The sequence below is a fragment of the Hippichthys cyanospilos genome, chromosome 6 (genome assembly GCF_059441005.1).
Source record: "Hippichthys cyanospilos isolate Australia breed blue-spotted pipefish chromosome 6, RoL_Hcya_1.0, whole genome shotgun sequence".
In the NCBI taxonomy this organism is placed as follows: domain Eukaryota; kingdom Metazoa; phylum Chordata; class Actinopteri; order Syngnathiformes; family Syngnathidae; genus Hippichthys; species Hippichthys cyanospilos.
The window spans coordinates 14,376,163-14,397,710 of record NC_142374.1 but is presented as its reverse complement, the minus strand read 5'-3'; the positions used below and the strand labels follow the sequence as shown (position 1 = coordinate 14,397,710).

General features: G+C 37.7%; 1 protein-coding gene across 1 annotated transcript in view; it reads left to right on the top strand.

Moving 5' to 3' along the window:
• cacna2d1 (calcium voltage-gated channel auxiliary subunit alpha2delta 1) overlaps positions 1-21,548 on the top strand; it is an 84,488-nt gene that overhangs the window by 24,907 nt on the left and 38,033 nt on the right. Inside the window, exons 4-10 of the mRNA XM_088416343.1 lie at positions 5,320-5,379; positions 6,273-6,308; positions 8,616-8,745; positions 17,339-17,470; positions 18,957-19,026; positions 20,046-20,096; positions 20,260-20,359. Of these exons, the coding sequence (XP_088272469.1) occupies positions 5,320-5,379; positions 6,273-6,308; positions 8,616-8,745; positions 17,339-17,470; positions 18,957-19,026; positions 20,046-20,096; positions 20,260-20,359 (579 nt within the window). The remainder of the gene's footprint in view (positions 1-5,319; positions 5,380-6,272; positions 6,309-8,615; positions 8,746-17,338; positions 17,471-18,956; positions 19,027-20,045; positions 20,097-20,259; positions 20,360-21,548) is intronic.

Here is a 21,548-nt window from a genome sequence, read left to right as displayed (position 1 = left end):
GGTGGCTCGTCCTCGGGTCTCCAGTGGTCAGCCGCAGTGACGGAGTGGACTCATTACAGTGTAGGAGCTGAGCCATCCACACTACAATCACATGGGGAAAACTAATGAGCAGTTACAGGGAGATCGTTACAAGCGGCCAGTTAGGGGCGCCCATTAACTCAATTGTTGCTCTGCTGAAATTTGTTTTATTTCCTTGCGAGGGAGCGCCGATCAATTTGTGCAAATGACAACTTGCAGTAACTCTCCCAGGACCTGCTGCTTTAGAGTGGTGTGCATTATTGTTATTACACAAATTAACAAGTTCCACAACTGTTGAAGAGCAGCCTTGCCATGTCAGTCCGTGAGATTGGACTTTTCTCCAATATTTCGCTCTTGTATTGAGTTGTTTGCTCTGGAACCTAATGAAGATTGTGAATGTGCTTCTAGCTTTGGCTGTCAAGCAGGATGACTTTCAAGATTATAAAGATAGTAGCACAAATGAGGATAATTCAAATCTTGAGTATTATTATTTATGTATTTATTTTTTATTAGTATTATTAGTTTTATTGTTAGTTGTATTGTTATTATTATTATTTTTATTTTATTATTTTTTTTTATCTTTAGCAAATCCATCACAAAACATAAGATTTACACCCTTACTGTGTGGTGGTAAATATTACAGACAGCAAAGATTTCAATGGAGACAGCTGTGCCACGCAGCCTTACCAAATGGCCATCTCCACTGACGTTGTCTACTCTGCTTGCTTTTTCTGGTACCTGTTGCATTGTGGTTTCAAAAAAGTAATGTGACGTAAATACTTTGGTTGATCTGAGACAATTTTGAATCTGCACCATGAAAATCTAGGCGGGGAAAACAGCCACCATTAACGATGAACAACAAAGAATGAAATAGAATGGAAAAGCTTTGGCTTCCACTACCTTACTTTGATGGAATTGAACTTTTCTTGCTGATGCAATATTCCAAAACAGCCATAATCCAAGCCCCATTAATTACAATAATCCTTCTGTACTTTGTTTTTGTTATATATCATGTACATTGGATGTTCGCTACTGTTGCCGTTAACATACTTCACTGGCGAGGTGAGGCGTGGCTCCTGCTTACTGGAGGTGATGGAGACACAATGATCTTTGATGTAGAGCGGAGTAGAGAAGTGCAGGGCAGCGTGGTGCTGGGTAGAAATCGACAGCCGAGACGGGCAGAGGCGGGCACTTTGTCAGCACTGATGGACTGTACGTCAGTCCGTCGCCGAAGGACGCCCGTTTTGCAGAGGGACCGACGAGTGACGAGAATGCTCAAAACATCGTCGGAATTGCAATTTTCATCCGTCATCGAAATCGTCGGGATAGACATTATGTCAGATGTTGTTCATACGGCCGTAGCCTGTCACGCCCCTTTTTGCTTGCTGAAATATAATTCAACTTACTTGAATGTTTATCTGCTATATTGCTGCATCTTTATAGTTCATCACCACCAAGCAGTGGAGAAATATGTTCAGTTGAGTGAATAAACTGGGTTGGTTCAATTCACTACTTGTCATTCACAGCTATAACACAGCTGACTATACTAGAGATTTTTTTGTAGTTACTCCCTCGTCTTAGCCCCGGTTTTAGGTTTCTTGCTGATAAGAGCATACTGGGATGTGTTTGAAGTCACCAATGAGTCTCACAAATCTAAAACCAAAGCCACATGGCTATGAATGTGAATGCTGTGTTTCACTCTGTTGCTAATGAATGGGGGTTGACGGTCACAGGTCCCTTAACTGATAACGTGCTGAATATGGTCGCAGGTACACAGATTAAAAACCTTTTCATATGTTGTTTGTCATCAATATACTGACAAGTATGATTCTTTTTCATTTGTGCAACAGTTTTTGATTTATTTTGGTACTGCATTTTCCTGCGAAATGACAATATATCTCGCACTTTAGTTTTGTTTCATCTCATCTTATATTATAAAAGAAAGAGTATACCATTTATAGCTAGTTTCAAAGAGTAGCAATTGTCCACATGCCATCTTTTGGGGAAAAAAATGCATGTTCCCTACAATTAAAACTTAAATTGAAACATTGAATTGCAAAACAAGTCTGAATTTATAAAACTAAATCTAACTATGATAGCCTCAATTTATGCTTAATTTAAAATGTTGTATTTATGTACTGCATATGAAATTGTTACAGTGAGAGTGTTTTTTAATGGTTGTCAATGGGGCATTTTTGACGACAAAAGTTTCCAGCAGGTGTACAAGAAGTGTACAAGTGACAAAAGAGGTGCATGGATGTTATTCCTGATACTGTTTAAACTTTGAAGTTTATTGCCACTGTTAAAGATTTTTTTTTTCTTGAAAGTTTGATTAAGTGCTATACTGTTGGACTGCATTCATTTACAAACTCCAAAATGTCGACAAGATTTAATCAAATTCAAGCTGTGTGTGTTGAACAAAAAGATATGTAGTGAGAGACAGTCTCATTATGCTATCTTTCCACACAGACACACGCACACACTTATACGCACACACACAACCTCCCCCATATCTCCCAGAAGTCCTGTCATGAATTTTTAACAAGCATGTCTGTCTGCTCTCAACTGAGGCGTGTGCAATTGTACTGATTTGTACATGCATGTGCATGTACAGCGTAGTTTGGTCCAGCACAGTGGCTGATAGGTCAAATATTGTTTTATTGTTTTGAGTACAACATACAAATTAGACGTTCATGTGATAAAAATCATCATATGATTATATCACAAATTGCATTCAGGGGAAATTAAGTACACATACAATATATACAATGAATGGATATAACTATTGCGAATGACTTACAATTCTCAGAAAAAAAATATACATTTAGTAAACGATTTCATAACTGTGTATCCTGGGGTGTATTTTGGATTTTAACTATCTCTGCAGTGAATTATTTATGAGGCGAAATGAGTGAGATTTTTATACGATTATCCAGTTCCGCCCTCCCTTCATGGCCTATTTCATAAACCTTCTGCATGCATACAGAAACATTGATGAATGTTCTGATATGTCCCCTGTGGTACTTTTTATTCAGTTTCTCGTGCTAAGCAACTAATAAATAAGCTTCTTATCATACCCATAGATATTTTTCAGTATTCAATATTTTTCACCAATATTATACCTTATAAAAACATATCTTTCAATATAATTCTGCATCAGTCCATGTTTCCATATTTTTTTTTCGCATTCTCTTGCAATTTTCTTTATTCTCTGTTTTGTTAGTTAAGTGTTTGTGTTATTTTGCCTTTTGTTTAATTTCAATAACTGTATAACTAAAATGTGATAAGCTTTACCAAACAATAGTGCACATCTTACACATCTAGTATGACCATAACCTTATTATTGTTCCTTTGAGACCATTCAGTTTGTCAAAAGAATGTTGTACACCTTGATCAAATTTATCAGAAATTATATTTAAATGGCGTAGTTGTTGATTTTTGAATACGGTTGTGGTTTAGTATAAAATGTTCATGTTTTTGGGGGTTGGCTGGGCCAGCAGTGCGCCTTGTAATCTTCTATCCCCCCCACCACCACCCGTCTGTCTTTGGATCCTTCACTGAAGCGTGAAGTTGTTTGAAAGGATTTGACAAAAACAAGCAGAGTGCTGTTGGTATCACAGAGGGCTGAGGATGGAAATGATACCCTTGGAAATATGATGAATGGATTTATTTGGTCAGTGATAGTGTGTTTTTCCCACTCTCACCCCCTTGCTTAAACTTAATATTTCCTCAATAATGAGCCAGGGAAATATGTCACGTGATTCCTGGTGCCAGAGGACACTGTTCCACTCCAGTCCTGTGGGTGGCAGTAATGTTTTGAAGAAAAAAAAGATATTGTAGGCACATTTTAAAGTCTAATACCTCAGATCTTTTTTTCTTCTGTATCATTAATGACACACTGGATTTATTGTATTTTTAATTTTTTGCCCCACATCTCTGTAAATGGCAGTTTTCTCCATACAGAGCCATTATGGTAAATGCAGCAATATATATTCCTGTCTGTAGCTATAACAGACATGGCAACCTCACCGGAGGAGTGCCACCTCCCTTGAACTGCAATATAATGTAATGATAACTAGACTTACAATTATATTTAAAACAAGCTGTTGGTCAATAAGAACACATTTTTTTGCAAGTGTTTATAGTTTAAGTTATTCAAATGGTCTAAATCTTACTATTGTCACTTACAAAGTTAATTCAAGTACAATTCGTCAGCCTTAAGTGAAGTGCACCTCATTATGAGGTGATTATAAGGAGATTATAATAGTGCATTATCGCCAAAATTATAGGGTGTATGGTTTTCACAGCTACAGCTATAGGACCCCCGATGTAAATGAGTTTGACATTCATAATTCTAGTGGGTCACTGCCTCAATATAATGCAGCAGACTGGACAGGCGAGGGTATACACATCCTTCAATCATGACTGCAAGAATATTCCATTCAAATTTGAAGGTCATTCCTTTAAAGTTGGGATTCGATTGTGTTTAAGTCAAAGGTTCATTGGTTTGTACTGCAGGTGTAATGACAATAAAGTCTATCTCTCTCTTAATGGCAACCTACATCAATGTGGCTATTTTTTCATGGTAGTTTAGATCCAAAATGCGTTTATACATTTTAATTTTATCTTATGGGATGATAAACTGATTTAGAAAAGGATACATAACATACAACTTGTAATTTATATTTAAACTTATAATTAATGATGATTCTATATTTTTGAGAGGCATGAACGTCAGTGTGAATTTTTCTTTGCCTTTATGTGCCCTGTAATTGGGTAGCAACCAGTCCACTGTGTACACTTCCTCTTGCAGGTGGAGGTCAGCTGCCATAGCCTCCATCTGACCTCGTGTGAGACTTTTGTGAAGATAAGCAATATAGAAAACGGAGGGATGATAAGAGAAGCACCACCGACCTTTAATAAGCGGACTACTCCTTGCTCCTTGTGTGACAACCATTCAATCAGTGATTTATTTTGCCTTTGACGTAGTTGAGAGAGGTGCCATTTTGGGGGCTGCAACACGTGTGTGCACACGCATTCATACCCACATGCACACAAGTAGTAAAACCTTTCCACTCTGACATTATTATGCTGTGCGACTTGACCTTTTGCCATACGTTGCTGTAAGACCAGGGATAGCCTGGGATAGCTGTGTGAAGGAGGGGTGGTAGTAGTACATCCATGTCTGCAGCTTTTTTTGCACATTCCCAATAATTATACAGATCAATGACTGAGAGGATGTCGTGTAGTTCCCAGACTAAAATTTTTGTTGTCCTTAACCCCCCTGACCCACTCCTCTAGAAACTGGCTACAGCTGCTGAGAAGTTCCAAATGAAACATCAGTGGAAAGATGAGTATGAGGTAAGCAAAGGTGTGGGAGTTTTTTTTTTTTTTTTTAATATATAGATTTTTAAATTATTTCTGCATGCAGAGAATGTGTATCAACTTGTACCTCGTGAATTTGGCAATTTCACAAAAACAAAAAATAAAGACAATGAGAATCAGCCACAAAATTCACAGTCAAATTTATTACAACTAATGTTCTCTTATTTTTAAACGGAAAATTTCTTTGTCCATTCAGTTTTTAATATATTCCAAGATATAAAAATGGTTGCATGAAGAAGTCATATTGTCATCAGCATAACATACCCCATGCTTTAAGATTGCCAACTGGGTTGACAGACACAGTGAGAAGAGCAGGTGTCCTAAAATGGAACCCTGTGGAGTCCCATGCACCAGTGCAGTTGCTGGTTTTTTTTTTTTTTGTAACTGTCAATTATTATTATTCTAATTGTTTTATCACTAAAACCAAATAATATGGAAAATAGGTAGAATTTTGTTCAGTTTGCATTTAAACCACTGTTTCATTATTTATCAGTGATTACCCCCACATTCATTTCAATTTGTGTTTTCATATTCAAAAATAAGGTACAAACAAGCAAGACTTGTCTCCAAAATAACAAAACAAAAAACAACATACACCAAACGATAAGACACACACACACAAACACAAGCAAGCCATGTACCTCTATCTTTGGGTCTATTTAATCTTCTCAGTTGCTTCAATAAGGCTGCCTAAGTGTGTGCCGTTCACGGTGATTGCAGCGCTGTCAGTAAATATTGCGCAACGTGACACATTACAGAAGCCATTTGGAGAGCCCTTGCGTCTATGTGGAACATTAGGCTAACTGATGCCATCATTTTGTTCTTGTCACATTATGCTGACTTTTTTTTTTGCTTCTGCTTCTTTGCAGGATGATGAAATTGCATACTACAATTCCAAGGACAATGTAAGTCTTCCTTTTTCTAAGACTGACTTTGTGTGCACACTTAAGTTTTGTGACACTCTCAATTAGGAAGTTCTTTTCCAAAGAATTGGATAGCATCAGTGGGAATTTATACTCAATTCAAATGACTAAAATATATGATTATTACTATAAAGGTGTAACTCTGTGGTGGAAAAACAAAAATAATCTTATAGATTCATAATATATACTGCATACAGTAGACATAAATGAAAATGCATGCAGTGATGGGCTGCTGATATACAAAACTCCGATTCATGCGTCATAGGTAAGAAAGAAGTTGCGTTGAATCACTGCACCGAGGCGTGGTCTGGTCATGTGAAAAATGACATCAGGCGTAGTTTAGTGACAAAAAGTGTTTCAAATCAGCAGATTGGTTTGTTTGAGTTCGAGTTGCTTGGCAGGCTCAAATGTCCACAAGGTCAGTGTCCATATTTTGTGATGTTCATTTTAAATGTGTTTGATAAATCAACACCCCACCCCATCACTAACTTCCGTCGTTGACCTCCTCATCGCTCATTTCCGCCGTCAGTGTTCCTTGGCTCACTTCTGTCCTAAATCCCAAAAATCTTTTGTGAACACCCACACAAACCTTTTTTCTTTCATTTTTCTTTGGACACTCAAAATTAATGCAATGTCCAACTATACTCTTGCACTGCACTTAAAACACATAAGAGGAATGAAAGTGAAGCAAGAGGACAAATTCAACTAAGGCTTTTAACCCGAAGCTGCAATAAGCAATCATGTCGATTAAAGTGCATGTAGTAAGTGTATGCAGTTAGGACGAGAGTGCAATTGGCAATCATGTCCACAGAGGCATTATCCTGATTTACATGATATTCAGACTGTGGTTGTCTATTCTCATTTATAACGCCTTAACCAACTATTATATGCCACGGTTCCATTCAAATGTGTCTAAATTTCATCCGTCACATTCACTAGAAGTAAAACAAAGCATTGCTTAGCTTGAATATACTTTAAAAATGCGTTCAACTAGGAAAACTTCAATCTTGCATTTCCTGGCCAAGAACCAATCAGAGGGAGTTTGTCCATTTGTTAACCCAATGGTTAATTGAAAGAGTGACCTCTTTACTGTGGAACCGCATCCCAGAAGATTGTGTACGGTGTGCATTTCGGTTCATGAAACTATGACTCAGAAAGGCACAACAAAGATGTCCCAAGTAAAGCCAGCTGCGTTTTGGCTGTGAATGACAAGTAGTGAATTTATCCGAGGCAGTTTATCTACTCAACTGAGCATAATTCAACTGAGCATAATTCTCCACTGTGTGGTGGCAAAGCAAAGTGACTATAGTCACAATGACTATAAGCTATTCCAGTTTATACTCTAAAAAGGCAGCAACACTGCAGACCACCAGTTGGCTTGCAGTTCAGTCAGCAAAAGGGGCGTGTTGGGATGGCGGACATCTGACACAATGACTACCCCAGCAATTACGGCGACGCAAAACGGGCGACCGTTGGCCACGGACTGACAATCACTTATAATGTGATATTGTTTGTATCATTGGAAACCTAATAAATACATATTGTTAGTATAGAGCATTAGAAATGCACAGACCCATTCATTCAAAACAAAGAATTCCACATTGATGACCTCATTCACCGCCACTCACGACTACAGCCGTCAAAGTTTTATTTTTACTGGGCTTGGTAAATGACTTAAATTATTCGCTGCCGCTGATAGCTATAAACATCAAATCCCTTTTACATGGACTGGCAGTAAATGAGCTAAGAATCAACACAGGTGTGTCCCAAGACTTTTGTAATCCAAGCAACTTGTATGGCAGTAAGATGTTGACCTCCCTTTCACATTCACCTCCCCCATCTCCCCGCTTCATCTTCACACTTTTCACTTTTGTCTTGTACTTCTTTGCTTTCATGCAACGTCGTCTCCTTCAAGGCTTTCTTCTTATCTTCTTCTTTTGTCGCCTCTAATGCATCCCTCCTCCCACCCTCGCACCCTTTTTATTTTGCAGGTGAAGAGGTTCTCACCGTGGTTCTTCCTCTAATTGACAGATGAGATAGATGAGGCGGCTGTATTGTTGCTTTATTAGGAAGCAAGTGTTCACACACTCGTCTTCCTCCTGGCCTCCCCCTTTTTCCCTCCCTCCTCACATGTCGTTCTTTACATCTCAATGCATTTTCCTTCACATATTATATCACCTATTCTGCTGCCATTGTTGCAAAACCATGCATTGTCTCCTCGTGTTACGCAAGATGATAATATCATGGAACCGACATTAAGTTAGTATTGTTCATGTTTTTCTTCAATAGCTGGATTCAAACGAAACCGAGGAACGCAAATCTCGACTCCGGCCGGACTTTAAGGAGGATCCGTCATTTAGGCGCCTCACGGACCACAGCCACACTGCTGTGCACATCCCCACTGACATCTATGATGGCTGTGAGTGCACACATGAACGCACACGTACGGTAACCATGGATACAGCTGACACAAGCAAAAACTGCATTAAAAGATTTCAGTTTGCACCTCTGTCAAATTTGCCTTTAGCTTGACGAGGGATAATAGTCCAAAACAGAAGATATGGATGCTCTGTTTTAGCAAATTGTTGCTAAAAAAAATCATTTGTAATCACCTTACTTGGGTTCAGTGATTTTTTACTGATTACTGATTTTTTACTGATAATATGAGGGTAAATTTGTATGTCAAACAGGGACCTTTTTGTCAAGGTTTTTGATGAAGGTTAAGGGTAGAAAAATAGAAAAAAAATAGAATATGAAAAATATTCACCAAAGAGAAACGAGGGTGATGCATTATTAAAATATTGACAAAGACCATATAAAAGCAAGGTCCAAAGCAAGAATTGAATTCAAAACTACAGGAAATATAATATGAAATATTGTGAAATATTTCATCTGGCAAGTGGCACCTATCCAGTAAAAAAAGACTAAACACAGTGTTGTGCCAATTGTGTTTTACAGAATTTTGAAAAACAAGTCAGACCATCACACAATAACTCAATAGTTCACTATCCATCTATTTTGTTCTTAATTTGAGAAAAAAATACATTTCATTGTTCCTGTTACGGTTTCAAATTAGATTTTCTGACTCCTGTAGAAACCTTGGGGGTCCATTTAAGAACCGCTGGTCTCCACATGAAACACGGCTGATGAGAACACTGATGAGAATAAAACTGAAATGAAAAGAAGGGAAAAATGTGACCAAACATGAAACACAATTACATCTAATCAAAACTAATTCAATAAAAACTATCACACATTTTGGAGTTTACAAAATGAACAAATCTTGATAAAAGAATTAATTTTCCTTAAAGGGACAGTGAGTAAGATTTTCATTAAAAAAATTTAATGATTATAAATTTCAAAAACTTGCAAATGAATGTGTTCTTAGAAACCAAAAGTATGTTTTAAAAATACTCATAGGTCAAGTTATCATGAAATTATTTTGCCTGGGGGGTGGCACTTCTCCGGAGGCGGCCATGTTTGTTATAACTATGGACAATGGTAAATGGAGCACCTGCAGCACCCCCTGCTGTCCGTGATGAAAAAAGTCCCAAATTTTACACACAATCCCATTAACTCAAACGTACTAATTTCATTTGAAGCAAATCCAACTCTTCCTGTCTCAAACATAAAAGGATCAATTTAATTGAGCACTTCCAAAAAACGGACAAAGAAAAATGAATCACAATTCACTATGTCAAAAGAGAAAAAGCTAATCATATTGCATTCAATAATTTAACACAATAAGTGCCCCTATCTTTCATCGTGACACACCATTGCTTCCACTACATTCAGGACGTTGAGTATTCCTTTCAGCTGAGCTACGGTGGTCATATCCTCTGTTATGAAGACAATTTAAATCTTTGATAGCTCACTGGCTATGTGCAGGCTCCGCTGCCTTCTTTTATTCACACTTTTATATCTTTTCATCGCATAGTTCTTTTCTTTATTATTTTTTCTCCGCTGCACCTGTTATAGGTTTGTTGCTGTAACAGGGGTTACGCCAAACATCCAGCAATATTTTCACCAAAGTAAAACAAAGAGAATGCATGTTTCAGCCGGCCACATCAACTTTCAAGTCAGAAACAAGAGCATAGCACTGTGAGACCCCAATAAGGAGACGTACTATCGGAAACAAATAGGAGTTTCTTTTCGTGAATGATGGCATAGTAAAGTAAAAAATTTAACTGGAAGCTGAATATGACTTTCCGTTTGTCTCGTTCATCCACTCAGGAATTTCAAATGAGTGGCTTTGCTTTGTTGGCTTTAGAGCCGCATTTTTCATCGTTGTGAATGAGATCCAGTCTTGACTTTGATTGAAATTACTTTAAAGGCAATTAACTGAATCTAATGTTAGTACCAGAATCTAGAAAGATTTTGCAATCATTTTGCTCTAAATCTTAGACAAATGGGACAAATGTCAAGTAGCGTGCAGTTCATATCTAATGTGGCTGTAATTAGACATTAAAATAAAATTATACGACTAATTCTAGTCTATGAATCCTTGTACGTTTCACTGCATGATTATGAAAATTAATACACTAAAGAGGCATATGTAAAAATGGGTTTGTTTTTGAAAAATTGAAGAAAAAAAAATGCTAGCAGAACATTATCTCTACAGGGATTTTGGCATATTTCCAAAGCCAAACTTGAGTCAAGTTTCAAAAGGATACAGTGGAATTACAAAGGCAACGTCTTACAAAGACTTTGAAAGTGAAAATAAATGATTTTTTTGACACACGCCACAGAGAAGAGTGATGTGAACAAACCTGCCAAGTTGATTTAAAAAACAGATAAATAAATACATAAAATAAAACACTACATAAAGTGAACCTTCGAAATTTTGACAAATCCAATTTCTCCTCTCAAATGCAAGGCGCTGAAAAATGATCAGTGAATTTAGTTAAATTCATTTCATCAAGTGGGTGAAACTAAAATAATTTGAATTCAGAGACAGTTTACTTTTTTTGAACAGAAGCAGTTGTAACCATTTATTTTCTGCTATAATTGAGCCTAGTTCCATGTTCTGACTGCAAACTTTAATACTAGAAATAAAATACTTTATTATATAGTAAAACTTCAAATAAATTTAAATCAACATCAAAATAAAACATCGTCCATCTTGCCTATTACAGACGATGAGTGTTCTTTAGTTTAGAGTGTGGCGTAGAGCTTTGCTATGGCTCACTACATTAGTGTGTTTGTTGCCATCGTTGGCTGTGGTTGTATTTGCAGCTGGGTGCTTTGCATTTATGAGGTAGGCTAAACTTTAGCTGCATCTGTGGTAAACAAACTTCTTCTAATAAAGAATACAAGTCACTCCACCTTTATCAAATGTGAAGTTGAGGTAATTTTAAAGTTAAGTTTACCATTCATTGGACTGACAACTCCCACACTCTGTTCTGTTTTCACATATTCTTTCTGCCCCTTAATTTGCCCTCCCACCCACGATAAAGGCCTACAGGTTATGCCATACTCATTGACAAGAGTTTGCACCCATGTGTGTGATTGACCTTTGTTTTCCAACCCCCATAAAAATGAGATGATTGTAATTAAATAAATTTAATACCACTCTCACTATGACTGTAGTCAATTGATCACCTTAATCTATTAATTAATTACACTTCGTTTTGAGCCAAATAAGATATTATATCCAACTACAGCCGCTGGTGGCTGAATATACGTCACGGGATTTGCCAGGGTTTTCCATGCCACATCAATGAAGCACTCTAAAGCAGTTCTTCCAAATTGAATTTTGAAACAAAGAAAATTCCCACCTTTCCCATATCTTCAGTTGTTAGCATAGCAAGTTTCCTCACGCCGTATCCTAATTGTGCTGTATTACCACACAGGCAGTATTTATGTCATGGTGAAAAGGTCTAACGTGAGAACATTTGACATTTGAGTCATGGCCCCACAGTCGAACAGCACTTAGACGGGAGTGTCAGCAAACTTGTTGAGAGTTTTGAAGCACTGTCAAGGCAAATCATTTTCCCCGGCGTGTGATACCCAATGTACGTGAGAGCAACTGTGCAGCACTTTGACTTAGAGCATTCATTAATTAGAATTCTGTGAAATGTGATGTGTCAGCATTCACACAAAGGAAGGGGACTGTGGAACGGGTTAAGGTCCTGCTGTGGACCCGTCTGGCACCAAGGTTAGACACCTGACCTTTATGTTGGACTTCTCTCTTAGCATGAAATATGGAGGCAGGTGCCCTCTTTTGTCTGTCTTCCAAGTCCAGGTCTTATTTGTTAGTTTGAGATGAAACCTTTGTATTTTTTTGCCGTTCCGGTGACCAATCTCCTATATTCTGGGCTGGGTGCCATAATACCTCACACTCAAAAATGCCGTGTATTGCTTGCAAGTAATCAACACCTGAGCTGCTGGATTGTATCCATGGACTGAGTCATTTTCTGGTAGCTCAATGGGGACAAAAGTCTGTTTACACAGTCACATCTTGGGGAGTTTTTTTTTGTTGTCATTTAATGTCACTCGTTATAAAACACCTCTGGAGTCATTACAGTAGGGATAGTACAAAACAAAATGACCACAGGCCAAAGAAAAGCTTTGAACTGCCGCTTATCCTCAATAGGGTCACTTGCTTGCAGGTGCCTATCCCATTAGTGTTCTGGCAGTAAACAGGGTACGCCCTGGACTGGTTACCTGTCCATCACATGGCAAACAGGGACGAATCATCATTCACACAACCAATCACACCTAAGAACATTTTAGAGTGGGCAATACACCTGCCATGCATGTTTTTGGAATGTGTGGGGGGGGGGGGGGGGGGGGGAGTGCTTTGAGAAAATCCATATAGGCTCGGGGAGAACATGCAAACTCCACACAGGACTTGTAACCACTCTTCCAACGAGCCTCCCACTCCACTTTTGTTTTGAATACAATTTAAATTCAGTTGAAGTACACCTTTAAATTTCAAAGATTTTACTGTTTTATTGTTGGAAGAAATCAATAATACTTTACAGCATAATGGTGTATTGCTGAGAAACTACTGACACAATGGACTAACTCAAAAGAAAAATATAAGGACAGCTTGCAACAACACACCTTCGGGGCACAAAAAAAAACTGTTTCTCTTTGGGTTTCCCAGAAGCTCGCCAGAAAGACTTTCTGCACACATTTGGCTTATTTATTTATTTATTTATTTATTTATTTATTTATTTATTTATTTATTATCAAAACAATGGAAAAACTTATGTGCATTTGTGGTCATATTTATCGTCAAGTCTTTCAAAATAAGAGCATTAACTATGAAATGACATTTAAATGAATACATAAAATATACAAAAATAATTTGCAAGGTGCTATCTGAATCTTAAAAAAATGTTTTACCTGATTTTTTGTATTTGACTGATTTTTTTTTGCATTACCTCGTGTGGCTTGTTCTTTGGTGGGCATGCTTGACTTCAATTCAACTCAATTTTTATTTCTGGAGCACTGGGAAAAATAGGGACTGCTGGAACAAATTACTCTATATAAATAAAAATTGAACATAAAAAATGAAGACAATTGAAAAATGACTTAACGCAGTATCAAGAACAAGCTAAAAATGAAAGAAAATAAGACACTGAAACATGAACATATTGTCAAGAAAATAAAGATTCAAGGCATATTTAAAACAATGGAGAGTGATGATATCGGTCTCTAAAATAAAATAATTCCATAATTTACTTTCAGGGGACTTTAAATCAGGTCTCCATAATCTACTGCATATCCCCAATTATGACATGAAACAAAGCCGAAGGTGCGGCTTTTGGCACTCGCAATGAAAACAGATTGTAGATTCGCATCAGTCTACATGTGAGTCAGCCGCCATCCTCACTTATTTTTTGCACCCAACGGCCACCTTCACCACTGAACGTATTTCCTATGATGGGAAAAGAAGACATTTGTATGCTGTTGAGCTTTCAACTCGCCCAATTTGATCTCCACCCCATAAATGTTCCAGGAATAGCCTTTTCTCAGCTGGGGGGTAGAGGTGGGGAGGGTGAAATTGGATTTTCTGGGTAAAGAGGGAGGGTTATTAACACCCCCCCTCCCCCTAACTTCAACTGCTGTAAGACTGGAAATACAGCAGATGACAAACACGTCACAATGGCCGCATCTGTTGGGGCAAATGAGGGAAGAGGCAGGAGTGTGGAGTGGAGCTTAATTGTTATGTTGCCAGCAGTTGTTATGTTATGAATCTCCAATGAATGATTTTTTTTTTTCCTCAACAGGAGCCAAAAGAAATCCTGCTTCGCTTGTGTTACAAAATGTGCCCTTACCTACATTATGTGTATGTAGGAGTTCAATACAAAATAATGCCCAGTAAAAATGTTCCAGTTTTGAAAGCATTCTTTTTGTTGAGCAGACTACAAGAAAGTTAACAATATAAAATCCAAACCCCAAATAAGGTATCAGGACCTATTCTTCTGATACATTTTCATTGTAATGACAGGTATGATAAATGCCTTTTTTGGCAGTCTCCACTTTTGGTGGGTGACCAAAAATTAGGCCGCAAAAGTGGTTGACAGTGGGAAGGAATTTTAAATCTTAAAAAAAAATAAATATATATATATATATATATATATATATATATATATATATATATATATATATATATATATATATATATATATATATATATACACACATGCACTATGGAGACAATATCACAAGCATTTATAATGATATAATGACACGTTGAAATCTGTATTCATGTCTGGGTTTGATGCAGTGTCCATGCAGTATAATGTATTATCCTGACGATATGCAAAGCTATTTAATTTTATAGCTCCATTGTCGTTTTCAGCTACACACAATTTGAACTTTTTCCCATTATGCACTGCCAGCTATAGTGCTATATTATTGCCCCCATTTAGAATTGCCCCATTTAGAATTCTGCACTTAATGAAGTAAATGCATAATCTGTGCACGCACACTCACAGACTCAGAAAAGTGCATGCACGCACACATACACACACACGCGCATGCATGTTTCAATTTAAAAACAATAAAATAGCCTCTCTTGGCAAAGCGAAACTTCATTAACTGCCGTCTCGAGAGGCGCACATGCAAACTGTTTGCACATCAATGAGGCACGTCACAATCAATACAATAAATACCCATCTAACTCACTTGCGCACGCTTATAGAAACTTAAAACCGAGAAGAAAACAACAAAAACCCATCATATAGAGATTGTCATTTTTGCCAAAATTTAAAAGAAGAAGCGATACAAATCTCAAGTCTGATAATGTTTTAAAGGCACTTATTAACAGTGAATACAACATTACATATTCGCACAAACATTAAAAAAAAGTCAGTGAATAAGTAAAAAGGGATTGAAAATTCAACACATCATACTTTATTAATAGATAATACACCTTAATTTATTACATTACATTTTAATTTGCATCATTCATTAGTTCTTCTTAATGTTTGTTTAATTTTGGCACGTAAAAACAGAATGTATTGTCTTATGTGACAACACCATCAAAAAATCAACAGATTACTAAAATACAGGCCATTATTTTAGTAATTGATGTTTATGACCTTATTTGATGTTTTGCTGTTATCATTTGAAAGAAAGTGGGTCTGATATACCTCAAGTATGAGCTCTCTCGATTCCTCCCAAACAAAATGTCGGGTGAAATTTGAACAATGCAACGTTTTACATAATCCCTACTGTCAGGCAAATAAGGTACGTGTGCAAATATAATATCCTCAGCGGAGATAAGATAACAAAATGAGGTAGAATTGAAGCAGGGATAAAAAAAGAAAGAGTGAAGTGAAAGGCTGATCCAGTTTGGGGGCACCCAGTGTTGCGTCCCGACATCTATCATTGTGAATGTTACGTGGCTCTGGGCTGTCCAAGTGCTGTGTCACTGCATCCATAATGCCTGTTGCCTCCCACAACACACACTATCCATCAGCCGCTGTCACACACCTACACAAACACACACACACGCACACACGCATGCACACACATAGAGGTTAGAAGTTATTTCAAAGTAGAAATGAACAGGTTCGTTTTTGGAAGGAAAAACACAAGTGTTTATTAAAAATATCCACATGAGTTTGTATTCACTCCATAAAACCGAGGAAATGATAACAATGTGTGTCGTGACTCCAAAATGCCCTAATGCTTCAGAGGAGAAAGAGGTTGGATTTTCCTATTATCAGATGCGATGCTTGCCGCAATGCCAGCCTGACAACAGAAGCACGGTGATTCTTGAATGTGCCAGGTTGGTTTAATAAAACAGTGGCTTTTATGCTACACTGACATATAAAAATACTTAGTGAAGGGACGCGTGATGCTTCATGTGAAGCATTGCAAAGCAAGGCAGTCAAAAAAAAAAAAGGCTATTAATCCCACTTTTTTCACAGGGAACCACGCCCATGTTTAACCAACCAGCATTGACTGATTATGGCATGTGACCAAAGCACTCACACTTTACCACAGCGACCAAACATCATGTGACATTTTTAATTATGGCTCTTATCATGTGCATGAAGGTATCTTTCCCCCATGTCGTCACACAGAGTAGCTCAAATATTCTCCAATTGCATCACTAATAACAAATAATATTAACTTGTCATTTGACCAAAGCAGAACAAATGAGTAGACAAGTTGAAAATGAATCCCTGTTGAAAATACATATTTCACAGCAAAGTCATGCACTTTTTACAGTTGAATTGATAACACACTTGTGCCCTAGCTAGCAGACTTTTTAGCTAAATTACTTAAAAACAACAAACATTTTTTACATTTGATAAAAAATGTCTTTCACATACCCGACCAAGTTTTGCTTCCCAAGCTGCTTTGCTTACTCCGGGCAGTCTCATAATCTTCTCTGCACAACTACTGATGACATCCAATTGATTTAGCATCCTTTCTCACAGGTTCCTCTGGACTCACTGGAATTTCAGTTCACTTGGAAGTCCCCTTGCGCCTGTGGTTTACAAGCATCGCAAAAATGTCCAACACAATTTTTCTCATTTTTTTAGCAACCATTGTGCTGAATGAGCTGAACTGGACTGAGGCACTGGAGGATGTGTTCAAGAAAAACAGAGAGGATGATCCCACGCTTCTTTGGCAGGTGTTTGGAAGCGCTACCGGTCTGGCCCGCTACTACCCAGGTAGGCAAAAGACTACAGAGGAGTTCTTTCCATTCTGAGTGAGATGAGTAGTCATTGGGAGAATTTTGTGGGTAGAGGGGATGTGAGCAAGTTGGGAAGCAAACAAGATGTGTACTGTAGGTCGAAATGTTCAGGATGTGCCATATTCCATTCATTTTCTTTGTCTGGAGTGGGGTCATGGGGGCAAAAAACCAAAGCAGATACTTTGCTGGACTTTCCTCTTCCCAGACCCTTCCTTCGTCCAACTCTGACTGAGGCGGGTTGTACCTTAAATAGATACGTTCGCAGAATAGCAAAGGTGGCCCTGTGAGACATATTGGTTTTAAAGTGTGCCACTAGCGGCACACTGCACATGGTAAAAGCACATCTATTACATATAAGTTGGCCTTTGGAAACCGCCTCATCCCTGAAACCCTCATTAGACGTTGTCTGAGCAGGTGTCAGGTTTAGATTGATTTTCTGCCACCAAATTGTCACTCTGCCAGTCACATCTGCAGCACACTCCTTCTCATGCTCATCCACCCAGCTGAGCAGGGAGTATGCAAAATAATATGTGCAGCAAGCTTTGTTCTTATATGAAAATCAGGATGAGCTGGCCATTGCAGTATTGTGCACTGTCTATGAGAAATCGGGCCATTTTTCACAATATCCTGAGTCTTAATCCAACACTTTGAGGTCTTCTTGTTGTAGTCCTGAACCATAGCTCTCTGACGAAAGGTGAGGGGATCATAGATCGACTGCTAAATTAAGATCTTTGCCATTTGGCTCAACCCCTTCACACCGTAACAGACCGATGCAGAGTAGACGCAGCACCGATCCGCCTGTCAAGCTCCTGCTCCGTTTTCCATATTGTGTTTTCATGATCTGTGTTTATCATTCTTCTCATGTAAACAGTTTTCTTTGCTTCAGACTATAGTACGTTGTAGTTTTTTTTTTTTTTCACGTGACCTTAACCTCAAGGTCACAGTGTTTGCAATATGCCCATACAAAGGCGCACAAAGGTTCAACATAAAATCCCTAACAACACAGACGTATACAAACCAATCATCTATGCTTAAGCTTCAGAGTGTTTTCTTTTCATCACATCCGCTATGTGGCCTTACAGGATGATGTGCAATATTCCGGAACGATCACTTGCTTTGACTACTTTATTACACTGTGTTTTTAAATACTACTTAGCATGCATGAAGAGCAGACTCACCCTCTCGTGTGTGCTCACTTTTCATGCACCTCCACACTAATACCAAACTGGTGATTGTCAAAGCAATTAAATTAAATCCGCACGTCTTGCCATGAATTATATTCCGGGCTCTACAATTTAATGATATGTAAGATGGTATCCAGAAATCTGCCGTTTTCTAGACACAAAGCAGTTCATCACACAGCCTGGTATAAAGAGTGTGTCATAAATTAAATAAGCAATTAGTGGTTTTTACCTCTCGCTGTGTGAGACAGGTGTAATCAAGACACTTTTCATGTCATGCAGCTTCTCCCTGGATGGATGCCCGCAAGACGCCCAGTAAAATTGACCTGTATGATGTACGCAGAAGACCGTGGTAAGAGATTACACTACTTTGCTTGCTGTTAGCAACCATGAAAAATGTCTCATTGGTTGCACTGCGAGGGTGATGACAATCCTATTTCTGGTAGAGTTTTGCTGGAATAGGGTAGTTACAAGGTTAAAAAAATAATAACAACTAAAAAAGAATGAATTCAAGCAATAGTAGTATTTGGGTCCACTTGCATAGTTGAACTGCATAAATAATTTATAAATATGCTTATTCGCTCATTACGTTCTTGATCACTCTAGCACAAGTGAAATTCACGAAATACAAAAAAACTCGATTCTAATGTTCGCTAGGCATCTTTGTATAACATTTCTGACACTTAACTGTTTTGAATGTGTTTAAACACAATTAATATACTGAACACAACAAATAAGCATATTGAAACATACATTTTGACAGCAAGCGCAATAGATAGACAAAATATACTACAAAATAACTCTTCCTAACTTTCTAAGTGTTTGCAGTAAATAAATTCGTATTTTACCATCAAATATTGATTTCATCAAAAACGCCCAAAGTTCAGTAAGCGTAAAAAGCTGGACTTTGACATTGAGTAATACTCAGCAAAATGTAGGCTGAGCTGAAATACTGTACTTCCTGTTTTCATTTTTTTCTCTTTCAAACGTAGTTTTAAAACGAATAGTGTTCCACAATGGTGCCACATTGGTCAAGCAATATGAGTGTAGTATTTCTATGAATGATGCATACAATACTGAAGAAGAAGATGCTTATAAAGGCTTCAATACCAGCCAAGGGCATTTAAATAAATGAAAGGAGAGAAAGTGTGGTTAGAATGGCAAAATAAATACAAATAAATTCAAAGTGAAGTGAAAACATCGTTTGCAATGTCAAAAATATGTTACAAGTTTGTATTTCATAACATTAATTGGTACACAGTGGAAAGATGATTACAGATACAGTACATGTGATTTAAGTTATAGGCATGGAATAAATAGATCTCGTAAATTGAAGGTTCCGCTGTGCTTATTGCCTATGTGTTTCTGCAGGTATATACAAGGAGCCGCCTCACCGAAAGACATGCTCATCCTGGTGGACGCGTGAGTTACGCTATCGTCGTGCATCTGCCCACCAATGATTTACCTTGCTATATTTCATTTCTCAACTACATGTCCGCCCGGGCTTCCTTTCGAGTCTCCCGTTGTCTTTTTTCTGACAAACGCAGGTGCAGCAAGACTGACGTTTTTGTTACGTTTTTCACAGGAGTGGCAGCGTTTCTGGCTTGACCCTCAAACTGATACGAACATCCGTCAGCGAGATGCTGGAGACGTTGTCGGATGACGACTACGTCAACGTGGTTTATGTGAGTTCTGATTCATTCTTCTTGGGAACATTTTGAGTCAGTTTTGGCTGTGTTGAATTCAAACTGTGGAATTTAAAGGGAATATTCCGTTTTGAAAGCAGTTTAGTTCCCAATTTGGATCTTGTTAAGAATTTGATTTGTATTGGTTTATTTGTCCATTGCAAACTCTAACTCAAACTGAAAAGATTTAAACAACTGATTCAATCACCACTCATTAAAATCACCATAATATAATGCAACAAAGTGGCACAAGTTTAACTTACTTTAAGTGAGAGGGAATATGAATATGTTATATATTTGTATTGTATTTGTTTTTGGGAGAATATTCTCACTTTCAAATTGTAATAACTAATGTGTATATTAGTCTAAAAGATGGCAATGTTTTTTTGTTCCATTTAGATCATTCGACAATATCGCCCCTTTCATTTGTGTTTCTTCAGACAATTTTGGTTGAACACTTTTAAAATAGTCAGTACATGGTATTCGTGTTTTACATTTAAGGTTTTGTTTTTGTTTTTTCATTTAATTCAAAATGGCAAGCTTTTCATACGATTGTTCCAAAGGTTTTGGGGCAATAGTAAAGGAACAACAAAACCTAACATCTAATTCGTATTTAGTTCTGGGACCCTGACGTGTTTCCACATGGATCTTACCAGCTTTCAAATTGTAATTTATTATTTGCCTCTCAATTGTCACAATTGTTGGCCGTCTAAAGATTATAACAAAATGTCATCTTTTACTGTTTTCAGCAAGTATGCTATGCTACTGAAAATATAACTGGTTTAGCTATTGTAGTTTAGGAAAATAGACCCATTTAGAGAAGAACAGATATTTATGATAGGTCATATTTTTATAAGATTTGTGAGGATACTGATGTTTTTCTCAAGTCTTTGTTAAAGCTTCTTAAGGCTTAAGCACACACAAGCTGTAGTCACTCCGCACCACAATTGCTTTGTCTCACACACGCAAGCGGTTCCCAGAGATGGATGACATATAATGAAGTATGGATTTCTGCCACGTCTGGCCACCTTCAGCAGGCCTTTAATGAAATGCCTGCTGCTCTATTTGTTGCACTGGATGAAACTTTGCACTCTCCTCGCCACCACTTGTTTTTTATATACTGCATGCAAAAGTGTTGTGTCATCTAGCCAACCTTCCCTGCCACCCTGGCCTTCTACTAGCGCGATTA